We start from the raw sequence: 20,784 nt of genomic DNA, 5'->3' as shown, positions 1-20,784 counted from the left end.
GGACCCTGGGGTTGGGACTGGGTCTTTTGCAGACCCTGCTTCCCTGGAGCTCTCTTCTGTAAAAGTGAACAACTGCCCTCGCAGTTTTCACTTGCCCTTGGTAGCCTGAGGCCACTGTGACTATCCTGGGTCAAAAGTGCTGTAAAAATTGGCTGGGTGTTTGGAATGAAGGTAGCCATGGATGGGGAGAAAAGGAGCTATTCCTGTTTGGGGATCCTGATGTCTTCTTCACACACCTGCCTGGCCCCCACCCCTGAAGTTCCCTGGTCATCATGTCATGTAAAGGAGGACCTGCAGACCTGTGCTGTGGCCAGAGGGGCTGGGCATGGCCCTCACTTCACTTTCCCAGAATGAATCCATCATCCTGGAAGTAAAAAGAAAGCAAATGGTGGGGAGCCTGCTGGGCTGGGCTGGCAAACTGCGAGCCTGGAGCTACTGTTCTGGCGGAAGCCAAGAAGATGGTTGGCCTCAGACAGTGGACATGGACTGTGAACTCGGACCGGGCTGGGCGTCTGCTGTGTCGTTGGAAAGACTTGAGTCACGCTTCCCTGTGCAGCTGTTTCCTCTTGTGAGACATTAAATTGGAGCCTAGGGGGCCGAAGCATCAAGTGGCGCCGTTTCCTCCCTTCAGAGCCAGCCCTGCTGGGCATCTCGAGTCAGATCAGCCGTGGGAACGCTCCCCCCTCACACACTCCGCCGGCCACCTCGGAGCTCAGCCCTGGGCACCTGCCCCGCCCACGCCCGCCCCACGCACCTCCCGGGTCCGCACCTGCCATTTGTCCAACTGGCCGCACACCCAGCTGGCCCGCCCCTGCCCGACCCGACCGCTGCCCGCCCCTTGCCTTCCTGACCCACGGGCTCCGCTGCAGCTGCTGCCAGGGCCAGGAAGGGAGCGGCTCCTGGAAGATGCGCCAGGTGGCCTGCGGTGAGTGCACCTTAGCCTCGGGGCTGGGGTAGGGGCCGGGAAGGAGGACCCCGGGGCCGGCGGCGTCCTCTGGCCCTGCTTGGGACCCTCCACGCTGGGCAAAAGAGCAAAAGGGCTGGGGCTGGCGCCTGGCATCGAGGCTGGCCTTAGATCTGGGATCAGGAATGCGAGATCGATTCCAGAGGGGACAAACAGCCAGCGTTTCCAGCAGTGTTCCCAGACCCATTTCCCCGCGCTCGCCCGGCCTGTTCCCAGGGTGCACGGGATGGGGGAGGATCCAGGAACATGACACTGTGACATTTTACCTGGAAAGTATGTTGGGGGAGCGCAGGCACAGCCCCACACCCCACCCAGGCTCCCCACGCGGCTTCTTCCCTGCACCTGCGCCCCTGACCTCATGTGCCAGGGTGGGGCTGGCCGCTGCCAGTTGGTAAGGCTGTTTTTATTTTTTCCATTTTTCAAACGACTTGACAGTGTAGACGATTTGGAACAATAGGAAGAAGGAAAGGAGAAACCTATTATTTTGACCAGTCACCGCGTTTCTGCAGCCTGTCTTAGCTGCGCCTCTGCCCGCTGTCACTTTCCTGTCACAGACCGTCTCGGGTCCTGGTGTCCACTGCCGTGGCCTCTGTCACACATGCCCTTTCTGACTGGTTTTGTGGGTCTCCTCCTATAATCTGAAAAATACGGATTCCTCCTGGAGGGACGAGGTCTGGCTGTGTAAAATGGAAGGTTCAAATGCGGGAAGTTCTATGGGCCTCTTCCGTAGATCACTTCCTGGTCCGAGATCCCAGGTCCTCTGTGGCGAGGGTGTTGGACTAAACCATCTCATTCCTGCCAGCACCAGCATTCAGGCGGCGATCACACTCCAGCAAGTTCTAAGTGCTCTCTTTTCTGTACCATTCCCAAATGTAGGAAAGCCGCATTTTAAGATTTTTGCCTTGTGTAAAATATTCATATTTTCCTTGAAAACTATTTATGAATGCCAGTGTTTTTGATAACTTGTGTGGATTGTAGGAGAGATATGTATCCCCTCCCTTAGGGCAGTGACTTTCATTATAGCTGTTCTGGAAGAATGTTTTCCATTATTTCTGTATTGTATAATTATTATTTCCTGGCCACTTATGGACAGTACTGAATATTATTAGATTGCTTTCCCTCAGCCAGGACTTTTTCACATCTGGACCTCATGATTCACTCATGAGCTGTGGGGTCCTTTCCTAGGAAGCTTCGAGATGACACCAGGTTTGTATTTATCCAGGCATGTGTGATTGTGGAGAAGCTGCCCACAGAACTTAGAGATGCCTTACTTTTGATTTTATAGGTAAAGATCTGGAGACATCCTTGGAGTGAGCCTTGTCCTGGACGCTTCTGTCCAATGCTGGGTGTGTTCCAGGCAGATGTTCTCAGGAGGGACATTCAGACGAATGGAGGGAGCAAGTTGAGCTGCCACCATGCCTTCACCTGCAGGGCCTGGCAGTGGGCATCCCAGTGCCTCGAAATGGGCATTGACAGGTGGACTGTAAGCCGCACACCTGCTGTGGTATTTCAGAGTGGCCTTTCCTATCCCTTCTGCCAAATAGGCTCAGTGAACAGGATAGTGGCGATGGGACACTGAGGCCAGCAGAGCCTGGGATCCCAAAGGCAGACCATCCACCCTCAGCTCTCCTGGCCTTTCAAGTATAAGAGGTGTGGGTGTGGCCTTCATGGTGAGGTGATCTGAATACATGTTGGCAAGGCAGCAATGACAGCAGCTTCCCTGTCCTCGTTCAGGTCGAAGGGAATTCCATCAACAGAAGGGTGCTCTAGGACCCGAGATTACTCTTTTTAGGTGCCCCTTGGATTGGAGGGAGGGAGAAAGCCCTTAATCCTCCTACCTGTAACCTAGTGTCATATCCATTTGGTTTCAGGATTACTTCCTTTCTGTCGCCTTTTAAATGTGTATTGTTTACAGACAGGGTCTTGCTCTCTAGCCCAGACTGGAGTGCCACGATGTGATCGTAGCTCACTGCAGTCTTGAATACCTAGGTTCAAGCAATCCTCCTGCTTAGCCTCCTGAGTAGCTGGGAGTACAGGCACATGCCACCATCCCCAGCTAATTTTTTAAAAATTTTTTGTAGAGATGGGGTGTCACTGTGTTGCCTAGGCTGGTCTTGAACTCCTGGCCTCCTCAGCTTTCCAAAATGCTGAGATAACAGGTGTGAGCCACTGCACCCAGCTTCTGGCTCTTAAGTGAAGCAGCCAGGGTACTGAGACCCCTGTGGATCTGAGAGTGGGATTGGCTGAGAAACATGCACATACATGCACACACACGCACACTCACGCACACGCGCACGCACAGGCAGACACACTAGAGGTGAGTCTCTTAGGAGAAAGTTCACTGGCTCTCCTCCTGTGTAAGAACGGCCTTTGCCCTAACACTCATCCTGTCTGCTGGGCAGCAAGCACAGTGGAGGGCATTTCTATGAGCCGATGATGACTTTATTACCTATGAGGAAAGGCAGGATCCTGGTTACAGAATCACAGGAGTGTTCCTGGACTCTGTGTACTTCCTCCCCCGCCTCTGAAGCTGCTGGGTCTCCTCCCACTGGGGCAGACCCACCCGGGCTCCAGGAGTCATCTTAGTGGAGCCCTGGTCTCCCAAGCTTTCTTCTTCCCAAGTGTGTCCCAGCTTAGGCGCTGATTCTTCCTGGCTGCCCAGTGTCTGAGCCTCTGTCTTGACAGGCTGCTTTGGCTCCTGCCCATCCTGCTTTCACTCCCAGGGACTGAGCTCCGATTGCTGGCAGCCAGCCCACAGAGAGTCCGTGCCACAGCTCGCCCAGTGCTGTGTTGGGGCTGAATTGTGCCTCCCCACCACACCCCATTTATATGTTGCAGCCCTAACCTCAGCCCAGTACCTTACAATGTGACTGGATCTGGAGATCAGGTCGTTAAAGAGGGATTTCAGGTATAATGAGGTCATGGGGATGAGCCTTGATCCAATCTGACTGGTGTCCTTACAAGAAGAGGTGACGAGGACACAGACACATGGAGACCCTCTGAGGACATGGAGAAGACACCATCTGCAAGCCAAGGAGAGAGGTTCAGAGGAACCTTATCTTGGACTTTCAGCCTCCAGAATCTTGAGAAAATAGATTTCAGGGGTTTTTTTGGTAAGAGATGGGGTCTCGCTGTCTTTCAGGCTGGAGTACAATATTGCAATTGTAGTTCACTGAAGCCTCAAAGCTCTTGGCTCAGGCAATCCTCCTGCCTCAGACTCCTGAGTAGTTGGGACTACAGGTCTGCACCACCATACCTGACTATTCTTTTCAAAATTTTTTGTAGACATGGGGTCTCATTATGTTGCCCAGGCTGGTCTCAAACTCCGGAGATCAAGCCATCCCTCCACCTTGGCCTCCCAAAGTGCTGGGATTACAGGCGTGAGCCATTGAGCCCAACCTAAGTTTCTGTTGTTGACGCCACCCAGTTTGTGTTAATTTGTCATGGCAGCTGGAGGACATGACGCTGCCTGCCTGGATTTTGTCTGTCACCTCCTGGCTCCTATGCCCTGCCCTCCCCCTGGTGGCTGGGCTACTTCTGTGACTTTGTGCTAGACCCGAGCACAGGCTGCCAGTCCAGCTCACCACCCATCTTCTGAAGATGCGCCAATCCCTGTGCCAGCGGCTGGATCTGCCTCCCACCCTGGAAGTGGTTCCAGCTCTAGGTCATGGCTTCTCCCAGCCAGCTGCATGCTGGAAAGCAGACTGTCCCCAGCCTGGAGGTCATTGGCTGCACCCCTCACCCAAAGCACAGATACTCTCTAGGAGTCCTGAAAAGTGTCCCAAAAGAGAGCTCACTGCCTCACCAGGAGGGCCCGGCATGGGTTACCCCTCTTCTTATAAAGACGCTTGGCTTATTTATTCTCCATTTTCTTCTCTGTCACGTCCACCTGTTTGTTTTTGTTCAGCTGGGGACACAATTACCTCTTCCTTCATGTAGCTGCTTGTTACACATTCAAAAGATAGCTAATGTTCCTTTTCAGCCTTCTCTAAGCTAAACAGCACCTTGTAGCTCAGGATCTCAGGTGTGACGTGTTGTCTGGAAAAGCCTTTGAGCATTCTCTGGTTAGCTAGTTTTCTTCTTCAAACACAACACTTGGATGAAATAGTCCAGCTACGACCCACACGCACGGGACACGGGACTGCTGCTGCCTTTGAACATGTTCTGCGGCTGTTGTAGACCACTCTGCACTCTGTGATCATCCAACAGAATTTTCTGGAACATCAGCACCACCCGGCATCCCAGGCATGCTGCATGGCTCTGGAGGGAGGCGTCTGTATGGGCCCTGTGGCCAGGCTGTGTTGGGGACAGAATCCTCTAGGCAGAGACCACTCCTGCAGAGGAGTGAGCCCAGGAGGGCAGAAAAGTACCCGCAGGTGGCTGGGGACAGCCGGTGGCACCGCTGCAGTAGAGGGTCCTGCAAGCCCGCACCTGTCTCATTTTGTTTTCCGTGGCTGGTTTATCTGCTTTGAGATGCCCCTCCAGCCCTAGAAACTGCACTGATCACACTGCCTTGGGCCTCTCCCCAGAGGAAACCACCTGTGCCTACTAGTCTAACAATTTTAGCAGTTTGCAAATTCAAAATTTTTAAATGGTGTTGAAATATGCCCTTGAAAAAGCAAAACCAAACCAAACCCCAAGGCGAACCAGAAGCATCTCGTTCCATCCCCATGGCTTCCTCTGCCGAAGCACTGGACCTCCAAACACAAGCACACGTTGCCTTGGCACAGCATAGCCTGTGCATGGGGCCTGTACAGCTGCGCTTCTGAAAAGGGAAGGACGATCTCTAGGTGCTAGAAGCAAAGCTGAGATCCAGAGCTGCAGACCGGGTGGGTGGAGGGGTGGGGCCCATTGTCCGGCCCTTCAGGCCTGACCATTCCCTTCTCTTCCTTTTCCTTTTCCTCCTTTCCTCATTTCCCCTTTACTCCCTTCCTTCATTTATCCCTTTCTCTGTCCCTCCTTCCTTCCTTCCTTCTTCTCTTCTTCTTAGGACTATACCTGTTAGCACATATTTAAGTGCATTGGGCACATCCCCTAGGACCCATCCTGTTCAGGACCCATGGTCACCCCTGCACGGTAGCTATTTGGGTAAGCAAACTGCTCCATGAGTTCTGATCTATACTATATTTAGGGAGCAAAATCTGAAAGCCTTGGCTGTGGGTTCCCTGTGGAAAGACGGAATGCTGTCTCCCAGGCCTCTGGTGACCCAGGAGAAGGTCAATACCTTTTCCTTGGGAATCTCGCTACTTAAGTAAGATATTGTTGCCAATCCACCAGAAAGATATCTCCAGGGACTTCTGTCATTGGGGACCTTGGGTGGCCCAGCAGGCACATCTGTGATGACAGAACAGGTTTGGACACTTTTCCCGGTGTTACCTGGCCAGGCCTTGATTCAGCAGGAATCTGCTGCATGCTTGCTGGGCGCCAGCTGCTATTCCCACTGCTGCTGATGTGGAAATAAACAAAACAGACAAAGCCTCTCCCACTGAAGTTTTCCGTGTCATTGGAGGAGTGTGTCTCACAAAGGGAATGAGCCGCTTTTGTTTCTTCAGGTCCCCATTGGACATGTTGGTTCACAAGGCACTTGATTAGCTGTTTTGACATTAATGTTCGAGGAAGCTCTTAAGACCCAGACCAACAGCAAATACAGCCTGCCCTTGAAAGCATTCCTGTCTTGTTTATATTCGCTGATACTGTCTAATTCAAAGGCCCTGACACCGCCTCCCACCCTCCTCCCCAGGAGCACTGTGCCTATAGTGCAGTCCCCTGACGCTGGGCTGGGATGAAAGGCCACAGCGGGGTCAGGAGAGCCAGGGGCTGGGGCCGCCAGCAAGTCATTCACAGCAGCTGCCTGTTGTCCCCTCTGCAGGTCCCCTCAAGGTCGTGCTCCTGGTCTTTGCCTCCTTGTGTGCCTGGTATTCCGGGTACCTACTCGCAGAGCTCATCCCGGACGCGCCCCTGTCCAGCGCTGCCTATAGCATCCGCAACATCGGGGAGAGGCCTGTCCTCAAAGGTGAGTGCCAGGCTTGGGGCAGATGGCTGCCTTCGTGGCTTGCATACAGAGGGAGGAGTGGTGGGTTCTGCCCCACCTGGGGGCTGCGGGGCCCTGATGGCTTTATATCAGGAAGGAGGAGGAGAGAAGCGTTTTGCTGTTACTCGCTTAGGTCCCACACCATTCCAAGGCGCCTGCCACTGCTGACCCCCACGTGAGGTGAGAACAGTGTGGCTTCTAGTTACCAGCACAAACCTGCAGCCTGACCTTGAACTGTGCTCTTTCGGCCCAGATCTTGGCCTCCTGCCATGGGAAGCACAGGAGGGTCCAGGTTCTGAGCTCCAGAGTCATTTCAAGGTTTCTATCAGACTGAACAGCGTCTGGAAAGTCTTCTGTAAAGTCTTGGGAAGCAAAAGCGAGTATTGAGTAGATGGTAAAGAAGCATCAGACATTGTGTGTTGGTGAACAGGTGCCCTCAACCATCAGCTTAGGAAAGGCCCAGCTCTCTGTACAGCGGCCACTTTCTGTTCTTCCCTGCACTCAAGACGAGCTTTTCAATAGCCTGCTGTGTGCTGGGCACGTCCAGGAGCTGAGGAGAGATGGAGGACAAGCACACAAGGTCCCTGCCCCTTTGGCACTGAGCCTCTAGTGAGGGGAGGTGACAGCTTAACACATGAACAAATGTGATTTGAGAGAGGATGGGCCGGGAAAGCCTCTGAGAAGGGGGTGACAGTGAGAAGCGATCTCAGTGAAGCAGGGGAGTGAGCCACACTGGGTTCTGAGGACTGTGTGAGAAGGGGGTGACAGAAACGATGTCAGGGAAGTGGGGAGTGAGCTGTACTGCATTCTGAGGGCTGTGTGCCACTTTGGTAGGGAGCATCTTGGCTTAGTCCACCCAGGTTACTCTAAGAGAATACCATAGACTGGGGGGGCTTATAAACAACAAATTTATATCTCACAGTGTTGGAGGCTGGGAAGTTCCAGATCAAAGTACCTGCAGATTTTGTGTCTTGTGGGGACCTGCATTCTGGCTCATAGATGGCTCCTTCTGGGGCCCCTTTCATAAGGGCACTACTCCCATTCCTGAAGGCTTTACCTCCCAAAGGCTCCGCCTCCTGACACCATCACACAGGGGGTTAGGTTCCAACACAAGAATTTCGGGGGTACACATTCAGTCCGTGGTACATGGATTGCACATTGGAGGCCCAGAGACAGACCTGTCATACAGACAAGATGTGTCTAAAAGCAAAACAAATAAAATCTAGACAAATATTTTAAAATCAAGAGATTTCACATAAAACTCCCTGTTTATAGCATCTTCGAAACAGTAGAAACGCTGGTGCCCCTGGCACTCATTACTGCAAGGCTGCCGTCAGCCGCAGCTGGGCAGGCTGTGGTTACACAGGGGCCAGAGTCTGGCCAGGACCAAAGGCAGTGGCCCAGCTCTAAAGTCACAGGAACAAGGAAAACTGAGGTCCATATGCTTTATACATAGAAAGATTATCTACAAATCACACTGATCACTGTGTTCTTTACTTCCTGGCTTCAATCTTATTTTACAATACACATTCTGGGAAAGACTGAATTATTGCAGAAGGATATGCCTACTGTCAAAGTCCATTTATTTATTAATTCAGCAGGTACTTATCAATAACCTCTCTCTCTGGGCCATGGTCTGAGTGCACATGTTTTAAGTTTCATCCTTTACATCTAAGAATCTCAGAGCCTACTAGAGAAGAGCTTAAAAGCCAAATCATAATGTTAGGAAACTGAACAAAGAAACATAATGTGCAGTGTGTGTTGAATAAAAACTTGCATTTGGGGCGGGGCACAGTGGCTCAGGCCTGTAATCCCAGCACTTTGGGAGGCCGAGGCAGGCAGATCATGAGGTCAGGAGTTTCAGACCACCCTGGCCAACATGGTGAAACCCTGTCTCTACTAAAAATACAAAAATTAGCCGGGTGTGGTTGTGAGCATTTGTAATCCCAGCTACTGGGGAGGCTGAGGCAAGAGAATCATTTGAACCCAGGAGGTGGAGGTTGCAGTAAGCCAAGATCATGCCACTGCACTTCAGCCTGGGTGGCACAGTGAGGCACCTTCTCAAAAANAAAAAAAAAAAAAAAAAAAAGAATATATATGTATATATATATGCATTTGGAATACAGCTCAAATTCGGAAGGAGTAAAATTTCAAAGGATTTATTTAAAAATTATGTTGGAAAACTGTGGAACACTCAGATAGTAAACTGTGCCCTTTTCAAAATTTCACTGGAAATAGATATGCTGGTATATTTTAAATACAAAAATAAAGGCTAAAAATAAAATCAGTTTGCACAAATATAAATAACAGGGGAATGGTAACATACTTCTGCAAAAACCATTTCTTTTCAGAGTAATTACCTTTTATGGCCAAAAGAAAAAAAAAAAAAAGGAATTCACTATGACTGGGTGTTTTTATTTTTCCAAAGGTTTTTGCCTTGAACTTGCCTATAATTATACTTCCTTATTGCATCTAGGCTATGGATGAAGGATATGTGTGTCGAGGGCATGGGAGATACCTTCAAAGGGATCACTTTCAGTCATTTTTTACACAACCATTCATTCATTTATTCATTCATTTTTATTTCAATAACTTTAGGAGTACCAGTGGTTTTGGTTACATGGGTGAATTTTATAGGTGAAGGCTAGGATTTTCCTGTACCCATTACTAAGTAGTATGCATCGTACCCAATATGTACTTTGTTATCCTTCACCCCTCTCCGACCCCCACTTTTGAGTCTCTAGTGTCCATGGTATCGTTCTTACGCCTTTCCATACTCACAGCTTGCCTCCCACTTACAAGTAAGAACATGTAGTATCTGGTTTTCCATTCCTGGATTACTTCACTTAGAATAATGGCCTCCGACTCCATCCAAGTTACTGCAAAAGACATTGTTCTTTTTTATGGCTGAGTAGTATTCCATGGTATATATGTACCACATCCACTCTTCAGTTGATAGGCACTTAGATTGGTTCCACATCTTTGCAATTGTGAATTGTGCTGCAATAAACATATGCATGCATTTTTACACACAATTTAAAGTTTGTCCTGGCAGTGGTGCCTCTGAAGCCAGGCTTTTTAGAAGGGCTCATTAACAGGGTGGGCCAGGGACGCCCCTCAGCCTCTTCTTGTGATTGAAGGAGGGCTGAGCTGCCAAAGGGGCAGAAGAGGGGTGGTAGGTGGGCTTGATGTTTATGTCCTGGCGCCTCTGGCTTGAAAGCTTCAGTTTGGAGCAATGTGTGACTGCTTGGGACCTGCTGGGCTCCGCATCTGGGGGCTAACCCTGCTGAGAGGTCCAGGTGGGGAGTGCTGGTTTGCAGCAAGGCTTGTTTGGTGCTGGCAGCACCGGCATGGCTGGCAGGATGCCTCACCCAGAATACAGGTGCTTTCCTGTCCTTGTGCTGCATGTATGGCCTCCTACGGCTGTTTCCTCAAGCCCCTTCTAGGTTGATGATGCTGACTTGTCAGGAAAGATGGTGTTTTCTCCAGCTTCAAGCAACTTCAAGGACCGAGTTCAGATCCTGGTATCAGTGCAGGTTCTGGGAATTCTCAGGTGTGCTTTGCTTGTGCAGGGCAACTCTGCCATTGTCCTGCAGGATGTTCATCTTAGATGTCCACAGGTGCCCCCATGCGTTAACCTAGTGACTCACACACTGCATCCGAATCTGAAGCACAGGAACAGACACATTCAGACCTGAGATTGGTGCCATGTACTGAGAGAAGCCACTGAGAAAGCCAGAAAATGAAGAACTCAATTGCTAGAAATAGATGGAAACTAGGAATCCAGGAGCACATGGATGATTATCCGTCCCTGAAAAGACTCATGGAGTGAGGTCCCTGTGTTCCTTGAGCTTATGGTCTGGTGGAAGACATTGGTGTTCTTAAGTAGAGCAAGGCTTGGTGGCTCTGCACTGGGCTAGCTACCAAGGCGGAGAGGTGCTTTAGGCCAGGCTGCAGGACCTGCGAGCTGAGTGGGAAGGAGAATCTGTGCAGGAGGAGAGAGGCCCTGGGAGGAGGGCTCCTGGGATCTGAGTGATTTCCATGTGTGGCCATCAGCATGTTAATGGCCTTGAAAGAACTTTGTAGGGCAATGAAGGGTGGTGCATGCATTTCTTTGCCTTTAAAGGTTGGTTGTTCAGCCTTGTGGCTAGATTGGGCCGGGGCTTGGTCTATCAACCAGAAGCATCAAGGGAACTCTCCTGTGTATCTGCAAAGCACAGACCCTGCTGTTCTGTTTGGGAGCTCTTTCCAGCCTGTCCAGGATGGGGCAAGCCAGAGAGGCATCCTCGGGTCACACAAGTGTCTGGCTCAGCACTGATACTTAATTTAAATTCATTTAATCCTGTCTTCCTTTACAGTTTTGATATTTGTTCATCATGGGTTATTTTGCATTCATGTTTTTTTTTAATATTGCATTGAACTGTTGTATACTTTGATTCCTGAGCTTTTGGATAGCCTCTTGAAGCCGAACCAGAACCTCACTGGCCTTCCCCAGTCCCTGCTACTCCTGCCTCTAGTCAGACACTTTGTAACCACAAGTGCCTGTGGAAGAAGGGCTAGAAACGTCTCAATGCAATGCTACCTTTGATTGAAAAAAACATGCTCTGCATACCAAGGCAGAGAGCTGCACGTGGATGGTGATTCTGTACAGAAGTACTCAGCAGGCGTTGCAGGGCTTCGCACCACTGAGTCCATTTATAGAGGTAACGGCCACCCATTTCAGTGAATGAGTGGATACAAATGAACAAAGATGGGCCAGCCTGCCCCAGGCTTGCTGTGTAAGTGGTGTGGAGAGCAGAGGAGGGACATCTTTCAGGCTGATGGGAAAACGGCTGCTGAGCTTCGACGCCCTAACACCTCTCGAGCGTCAGCACATTCATCCAAGCATCGCTATTCAAGGGGACTGCCCAGTGAGGTCGTGGTAGAAACGAGACACCCTTAGCAGAGTCTGAGAGCACAGAAGGAAGGCTTAATATGGCCTTTCCACATCTGAATGACCATTGCTGCAGAAGTGAATGAACCATGTGTTCTAAGGAGACAGTGCTGCGCTCACCAGCTTCCACTGCTAGCTAGAGGCTAAAGCTGCAGGGCACAGATGGGGGCTAGAATTTTTAGTAATTAGGAGTTTGAAGAGCAGATTCAGCTGCCCAGGAAATTTCTGAGCTTAAAGTACTCCTTCCCCACCCCTCATCCTTTGCCCAGGGTTCCAAGGGAGGCGACCACTGAGGTCCTTCTCAGTATCACATTTGATTCTTTTTTCTCAAAATTGATCTTTTACTTATGGTATGCTCTGTGGTCGTCACAACACAGTGATACCCAGGATTTCCTTCCAACATTTGCAGCATCAAGCATGCCATACACATTTGTGGGCAAATCCAAGTTTTCCAATTTGGGTCCTATTAGGACAGGACCAAGGAGTTCTCTGTTAGGAAATTCTGTACTATAACTTCTTGTGTCTCAAAGAATAATAAAATATGTGGATTTATAGTGCTTTATGAATCTAAAAGCAAGAAAGCATAGAATCTTCATCCCAAACTACTTTTTATAAATCTCATCTCTGGAGATCAGGTCGGCACAGTGTCCGCGAAGAAGCGGCTGGAATCAGGACCCTCCAGGGGCTGCAGCACGGCACTAGCGCACAGCGAGGCAGCTCGTGGGATGACGATTCAGACCCCAAGAGGACAACCCACGTGCCACTTTCTGTCCTTTCTCTCACCCTAACCCTTGGCCATTCACCCTCTCAGCCGTGGTGTTCTGGAACTGCTGCCCTGACTACCACATCGCCAAACCCAGAGCTGCTGGATCTGGGGACTCTGAGATGCTGGCAGCCCCAGTTGCCCCACCATCTTCCCCTCACAGCATCCTCAGGGTGCATCTTTGTGCTGTTCCTGCGAAGCCCCCACTGGCTGCTGCTGCTGCTGCTACTCTTCCCCCACCTCCCCTTCCCTCTTCCTCTTGTTAGTTCTCTCATCTCCCTCCTCTTCCTCCTCTTCTTTGTCCTCTTCCTCATCCTCCCTTCCCTTCCCCTCCTCCCCTTCTTCCTCCTCTTCCCCTCTTCCTCCCCCCTTCTTCTCTTCTTACTTTTCTCCTCCTGCCTCACATCCCCCTCCTTTCCTTCTCTCCTTCCTCCTCCTCCTTTTCTTTCTCTTCTACTTCATCCTCCATCCCCTCCTCCCCCTCCTCTCCATCCTCCTCTTCCTCCTCTTACACCCTGCCCACTCAGGCCGGCCAAACCCCAGCCTCTGCATCATGTTTTCTTCATAGCCAGGGCCCAGAAGACCCAGTAGAGAACCCAGAAGATCCTCCCTGTCCTCAGTTTCCTGATCTGTGTAGCCTGAGGCTGGCAAGTTTTTATTTTTTATATATTTATATTTTTGTATTGAGGCAGTGATATGGTTTGGCTGTGTCCCCACCCAAATCTGAATTGTAGTTCCTGTAGTCTGCATGTTTCATGGGAGGGACCCAGTGGGAGGTAATTGAATCATGGGGGCAGTTACTCACTTGCTGCTGTTCTCATGATAGTGAGTTCTCACGAGATCTGATGGTTTCATAAGGGGCTCCCGCCTTTGCTCGGTTCTCATTCTTTTTGCTGCCGCGTGTTTGAAGAAGGACGTGTTTGCTTCCTCTTCTGCCATGATTGTAAGTTTCCTGTGGCCTCCACAGCCCTGAGGAAATGCGAGCCAGTTAAAAACTTCTTTACTTTATAAATGACCCAGTCTTTGATATTTCTTCATAGCAGCATGAGAATGGGCTGATACAGAGAGGGTCTCGCTCTGTCGCCCAGGCTGAAGTGCAGTGACGGGATCTCGGCTCACTGCAACCTGCTGGAGAGATTTTAAACAGCTCCATCCCCAAAGTGCCTGCCAAAAACAAAGGAGCCCCTCAATAAGTGTATGTTGACTGAGTGGCTTGATTAGTTAACAAAGGGGCTTTGCAGTGCAGTGACCCTGTTTTAAGGACAGGAACAGTGAGTTTCAGTCCCTGCAGTTGGTTATTGGTTCTTGGAGTGGCATTGCTGGTCCCTGCCCACTTTCATTCATCTTGGAGCTCCCAGCCATCTGTTCTAGAACTGGCATTAATATTGAGTTCATTGACCTCTGGGTTCTAGCATCTAGCTTTCTGGCAAGCTGGAGACATTTGTTGCCATGCCAATGATGCCCTTGACCTCCATCATTCCCTGGAGATGAAGGATCAAGAGTCCTTGGACCCACATGGGAGCCCAGTCAATGCCAAGGTACCCCCACCTGAAAAATAAGGACTTGCCAACCTTCTTCTCAACAGCAAGCACCGGGAGAAAGCTCCCGGTATCCACTTGCTGCTCTGAGCGCCTTTATCATGTCACTGAACAATCAGAGTAGCCCTGAACATTGGTGCTTGCCTCCCGGGGAAACTGAGGCACCAAGCACTTCACCAGCTCAGCCAAGGTCATAGAGAGTGAGACCCCCTGAGTCTCAGGGCCTTACTGCCATGCCACAACTGTAGCGTCTCTCCCCTGGCGGCTTCAGGCTTTCCTTTATCCGTATGCGTCCTGTGTTGTCCACCTGCTTACCTGTCGTTTCCTAAGCACAGCTGCAGAGGGCCTTTGGTTCTGGTCTTGGACCCCATCCTCCGTACCCTTGCAGGTGTGAACTCTCCTTGTGTTCACGCCATGGAGGTTGCCCTTCCCTCCCGTCATTTCTACATGGGCTGAAGCTGAGCTCATCAGTGGGTCTCGCTGAATCAGATTTCCTTTCTAGATACGGCTTCTCCTCCTCCTCATGCAACCCCTGCTGTTGCTGGAAATCTGTCTGAGCACCAGCTGCCCCTGCTCGGGCCTCTGTCAGTGTTTCTCTAGTCCTCTTATTACTGGGGGGTTGAGGCTCACACTGGGTTCATCTGCAGTGTGAAAGACTGTGCTCACCCAGCAAGGCTCGGAGCCCTGGTTCTTACCTGTGCCCAGAGAAGCCAAGGTCTGGCTCCTTCTCATCCTGCGGGGTCCAGCTGCCTGGATCCCCCACCTCCTTTCCTCCTGACCTCTCTGTCTTTCTTCCCCCTCCCGCATTTTCCTCTTAACCTCTGGACCAAGGATCCAGTTAAAGTTTTTATCACACTGGGCAGGGCCTCCTTGGTTTTGCACACTGATTCCCTTTTACTCCCACTTCTGACTCCAGTTGCCCACACCCCTGAGGTGTTTAGGGCTGCCTTCCTGTTTGAATATCTGACTGGAGAATGGGCTGCTGTGTTTTGTGGGCATGACCTTCAGTGTCATGTTGTAGACTCCATTCTAGTTCTTCTTTCTCCTACAGGAGCAAGGCTTGGGGGCCTGTCTTGCCATGGAGGGCTCTCCTCCAGGGCCATGCACACAGCATGCTGCCTAGGCAGGGCCTGCCCATTTCCCTCTCTGTGTACTTGGGGTCGGGCTGGGCCGGCCTCTGGCTCCTCACCTCCTGGCTGTTCTGCTGCAGGGAACATCCCTGCAGGGTGTCCTGATAGACGTGGCTGACATTCCCTTTGGGATATATCTACTCAGGTGTGGAACTATCTGGCCACAGGGAATCTGGAGACATTATGCCCATGAAGCCCTTAATTTGACTGAGCCAAGCCAGAGTCTTTCCTCCCACACATAGTGCTCCAGGATCCCTCATCCCCACATTCGCCTGAACGCCTCAGGACCCAGCTTCCTGGATTGACCCATCCTGAGAGATGCTCCGGGCACCTCACTGTGCCAATAGGTAGCTCTCAGGTTACTAATGAGTTTAGGAACACCAAGCTGAGCCTGAGGCTGCTATTTTTTTCTGACAGGCAGGGGGAAGAATCAGGAACAGCTTAGGAAAAAAACTCGAGCTCACTAGAACCCCGGTGGGTGCACACCCAATGCAGAGTGCTGACACCGGAGGGTCTGTGCAAGAGGTGCTGAGCCCTTCCCACGGCAGCCAGGGACCAAAGCTGCTCTGGGCAAGCTGTGACCACATGCACCTTTACAAAGCCTCTGTCCCCATGGCCCTCTTCTGTAAATCTCAAATTTGCCCCTTGCTGGCTTTTTTATTGGGTTGTTCTCTTTCCCTACTTGATTTGCAGGGAGTTTCTTATCTATATTGAGCGATGAATGCCTTCTTTGTACGTAGCACATATCATCGTCTGGAAAGATCTTCTTTGACTGGCCAAGCATGATGGCTCACGCCTGTAATCCCAGCACTTTGGGAGGCCGAGGCAGGTGGATCACTTGATGTCAGTTGTTCAAGACCAGCCTGGCCAACATGGTGAAACCCTGTCTCTACCAAAAATGCAAAAATTAGCCCAGCGTGGTGGCATGCACCTGTAGTCCCAGATACTTGTAAGGTTGAAGCAGAAGAATTGCTTGAACCCAGGAGGCAGAGGTTGTAGGGAGCTGAGATCATGCCACTGCACTCCATCCTGGGTGACAGAGCAAGACTCTGTCTCAAAAAAGAAGATCTTCTTTGACTTTACTTTCTGCCTCTTCTTTTTGTGTGTAAGATATTCTATTCACTGCTCTACCTGTAGAATCTAGGCCAGTTTCTGGTGTTTAATAAAGTTTGTGAATGAGTAAAGGAGTGAATCTAGTTTAGAGCCATGTACACCCCACACACAGCTCACAGCCCCAGGCTATACAGGTGAGCTTCTGAGGAGAGCCACTAGAAACAGCACCTGCTGACTTTGTCTTGCTCATACTTAGATCTTAGGCAGGGTCATCACTGTCCCAGAAAGTCTTGTAAAACAGAACTAAACCAAACACATCAGCTGTGTTCAGTCAGCTGCCTATACTCTCAACCAAGATAAAATGAACTGACAACTTTTAAATGGTATAGTTGAGGTAGCACTGAAGTTCAAGTCAGGAAAACTAACATTTAATGCTAATCTTGCCAGTAACTAGCTGTTAACATCTTGGAGTTGTTCCTTATCTGTCAGTGAGGGTGTACGGCAGATGCCACCTATGGTGCCATGTCCTCTGAAATATCACTCTTCTTAGTAAAACCCAGGATTACCCTGGAAACACGTTGTGTATGATTCACTGCTAAAAGCATATGGGAGCAATGCTATACTCATTTGGTGGCAAAGGCTTAAAGTTTACTAAAGGTGACACATTTAATAAATGGCCACCAAGCCAGGGCAGGAGGAGTTCAGCAGCTTTTGACAGTGGCTTCCCTTAGCCAAATGCACACCCAGTCATTCTACCTTCACTGTACTCAGAGGCACCTAATAAATAATTAGCACTGATTAGCCGAGAAACAAACACTCTTTCATGCCTTCTGCTCTTTGGTTTTTGCAGACTGGACTTTTAATCTCCTATAGAACAATGTGGTCATTGAAATGGTCAAAGTGCTGTATGCAAACAGCCACCTTCTTTGTTTGCCTGGTCTGTATTGACAGGATCGTATTTCATGACTCAATATTTCTAGAGACTTTGCATGGATCTTGTACCCTCTAGAATAATCTTCCTCATTTATGGGAGATAAAATGAGATCATAGTTCCCAAATCAGGAAGTATTTTTAAAAGACAGATTCCTGGACCCCACTCTGGGAAATTCAAAGCTCCACAGGTCCAGGGTGGAAGCCAAGAACCGGTATTTATTTTAATTTGTTTTAAACTTGGCTTCATACAGAGCCAAATTTGATAATCCTGAAACTAAACAGTCTCTCTGGTTTCTTTTAAATCTAAGGTTCTTTGTGATTTGTATCTAAATTTCATAAAACCTCTTCTCCACCCTTCCAAGTCCTGGTCTACACATTCCGTGGTTACATCACACCTGGGGAAAGCCACCAGGAAAGCCCAAACTCGAGGCTGTGTGAGCTCCATAACTAGGATCTCGTTGGCGTTGCTACTTTCAGAGCTGGGTAAAGCAGCTATTGTGTTATAAACCAGAAGTTGCACATAAGGATGAGGAGTAAGGTGGATTTCCCTCGGCAGAAGAGTAATTTCTCAAACTGAAACTGGCAGCAGAAGGCCGACCACATCCTAGGGAATGGTGTCGCTGCTGGGGGCTTTCAGTCTTAAACAAACCAGTTTTTCAGGAGGCATAAAAAACAGGAAGCTAAACAGAAGGCCACCGTCCTCCCTGGCTGGGACATTGGCTTCTACATAAACCACGGGAACTTTACCTTTTCATTGTTTTGGGGAAGGAATTTCAGGAAAAGCACTGAAGACCTCGATGTGGTTACCTGGGCAGGGTTTGGAAAGGGCTGTGTATTTCCAGGAGATGTGTCCTCTCCAACTCCACAACCCTACCCCGTGAGTTAGGAACACGGTCCCCTTCATTCATGCGGTGACACTTTGCCCCTCTAGGAAATGGATGGAGGGCCTGGAAAGCCTGCTGAGTTTTTTTTTTAATGACACATGGGTTCCCTGCCCATTCCCAGGCCCTCTGAGGAAACACAAACACCGATCTGTGTGTCACCCTTAGTCACTAAAGCCACATACTCCCTGGAGGATATGAGGAACATCAAACGCCTCCCTTCTGAAAAACCTGTCTGCACATGCCCACATGAAACAGGACTCTCACTTGGAGAGTGCCAGGGGCTACAAGCCTGGAAGCTGGGGAGGAGGCCATGTTCCTGGCTGATGGGCTGCCAGGCCTCGGCGTGGGGACCTGCCCGTTCTGCTGCTGACTTCACAGGAGGAGTCCCTGGGGAGAGCATCCCCATGGGACCCCCATGATGACCCTGCTGGAGCCTCCAGCATCGGCCCTTTGGGTGAGTGTCCTGGGTCTGAGGCTGAGTGCTAGGCAGGCCTGCACAGGCCTGTGCACCCTGAGCTCCAGCCCCTGAGGCAGGAGGAAGAACAGGACAAGTCAGGCTAGAACCCAGCTCACTGTTCTCCAGCCGGGCACTTCTCACCCAAGCTCCTCCTTTCCCTCCACCTAAGTTTAGAAGCTGCTGCCCTTGCCTGGGGAGCCTGTCATGGGATTGAGGCCAGGTCTGGTGCCCTTTCATCACTGCGAGGGCTCCCAGTGCCTGCTGGTGCCAGAGCCACGGAAAGCCAGGAAACAAGGAATGAAGATGTCAGGTGGGAGGAAGGCCCAGGTGCCTTGGGGCCCTTCAGCTTCACAGGGTGCTTTTAAAAGAAATATTTAATGCATCTAAAATAAACTTTACCTGGAAAGCATTTACTGCTATTTTTAGAATGAAAAATGCATTTTTTTAGGTCAAAACTGTTATTCAACATGTTTGCAGGCACAGCCCTTAGCTAAATCACAAAACACGGCTTATTTTATAAATCTTGGCAGCATTTCTGGAAAGCGATACTCCTTGGCTTTATTATCCTCTCCCCCCTCGTTGGTTAAAGGTTTAACTTGGAATTTAGGTTTAGCATCTCTCTGCTTCCTATATTGCTTTTGAGGCTTACTGACCAGAGCATGTGACTTGCACAGGAGCCAGAATCATCCCAAGGTTGGTAGAGGCTGTAGAAATGTGAGAACTAGATATTTACACCAGTTTAGTCGTAAAGAGACGCCACCTTATTCACCTCGTGTTCCCATTTCCATTTGTCTCAGGATATTTTTTAATTTCCCTTTTAATTTCTCTGCTGACCCATTCATTGTTCAGGATCATGTTAAATTTCTACATATTTGTGGATTTCCTGGAACTACTCCTGTGATTAATTTCTAGTTTCATATCATCGTGGCGGGAATCTTCTCTTTGCCTCCTCTGTGGTGTCTTTAGACCCTGTTTGCCCACTTTGAAATGGTTTGACTGGCCTTACACAAAGTAAAACGACTTTTTCAATCTTCCCTCACCACCTCTTGGCTAAGCTGCTGCCATGCTGTTGTCCTAATGACTGTACCCTTCGAGATACGGAGGTGGTCTTGTCTTTTAAGAACCATCGGGGCCATGGATGTGGCATGCCCTCCACCTCTGTGAGTAAGCGTAGCATACCGGTCAGCAGGCACAGCACGTCTGTGTAGAGGCGTGAGTCCTCTTCCTACTCCAGTTGAGAGGATTCTGTATCCAGTATACTCCCTGCAGCATCCTGATGATGGCAAGGAGACCTGGAAGTGTCTCTGAGACACAATCCCTAAGTCTCTGAGAGCAGGGCCTGGTTCAACGAGCCGTGGAGGGGTCGTGCTGGGAACAGCAGTGCCCATGGGAAAGCAAGCAGGTCTGTGCGCTGGTGAAAGGAGCTGGTCACTACCCTAAGGGGGAGCGCGGGCTCCAGGGAGGATTCCTGCGTATTCCCGTTTGTGTCTTCCCTCTGAATTGAGTATCCATACACAGGGTGTCTGCAAAGTTGGGAGCCAGGACACACCTACTTTTAATCTGTTAGTTACATTTTCAAATGCTATATTCAGTGTGTTTTCCGGCATATACCTAAATAATGGGCATAATTATTAAATTGAAAAAGAACTAAATATAGAGTGTACAAAAATCTAGAAACACTGGAAAAATAGTGTATTTATAGCACATTTTCATACGAGCAACTGGACACTTGCTTTAAAATTAGGTATCTAGAGGTTGACAAAAAAATTAAGTAAATTATTTGAAAATTTGAGTAATATAACATATAGTTTAAATATGTTTACCTAGTGCTTTCTAACTTTGCAGATGCTTTTTGCATGCATAGAAAAATCTGGAAGGAAATATACCAAACAGTAAAACAGTGAAGATTCCTGAGAGTGAAAATATGTAGGGTTTTTTTCCCCTTCTTTTCACTCATCTATTACTTTGAACATTTGTTCTGCAGAAATTAAATAAGATAAAATCCCATGGTCTTTTCTTGTTTAAAAAACTAGGATCAGTAGGAAGGAAGTTGGAAGAAGTTGGCCAGAGCTGCAGTAGCACGTGTTCCGAAGGCATG

The 20,784-nt window shown here is 49.6% G+C and overlaps 1 protein-coding gene across 1 annotated transcript in view; it reads left to right on the top strand.

Moving 5' to 3' along the window:
* The first annotated feature begins 566 nt into the window (after positions 1–566).
* FAM3B (FAM3 metabolism regulating signaling molecule B) overlaps positions 567–20,784 on the top strand; it is a 53,479-nt gene continuing 33,261 nt past the window's right edge. Inside the window, exons 1-2 of the mRNA XM_017538619.2 lie at positions 567–925; positions 6,834–6,977. Coding sequence (XP_017394108.1) covers positions 907–925; positions 6,834–6,977 — 163 coding nt within the window. The 5' untranslated portion in view covers positions 567–906. The remainder of the gene's footprint in view (positions 926–6,833; positions 6,978–20,784) is intronic.

The sequence above is a fragment of the Cebus imitator genome, unplaced genomic scaffold (genome assembly GCF_001604975.1).
Source record: "Cebus imitator isolate Cc_AM_T3 unplaced genomic scaffold, Cebus_imitator-1.0 Scaffold112, whole genome shotgun sequence".
Lineage (NCBI taxonomy): Eukaryota > Metazoa > Chordata > Mammalia > Primates > Cebidae > Cebus > Cebus imitator.
This window is presented reverse-complemented; position numbering and strand designations above follow the sequence as displayed.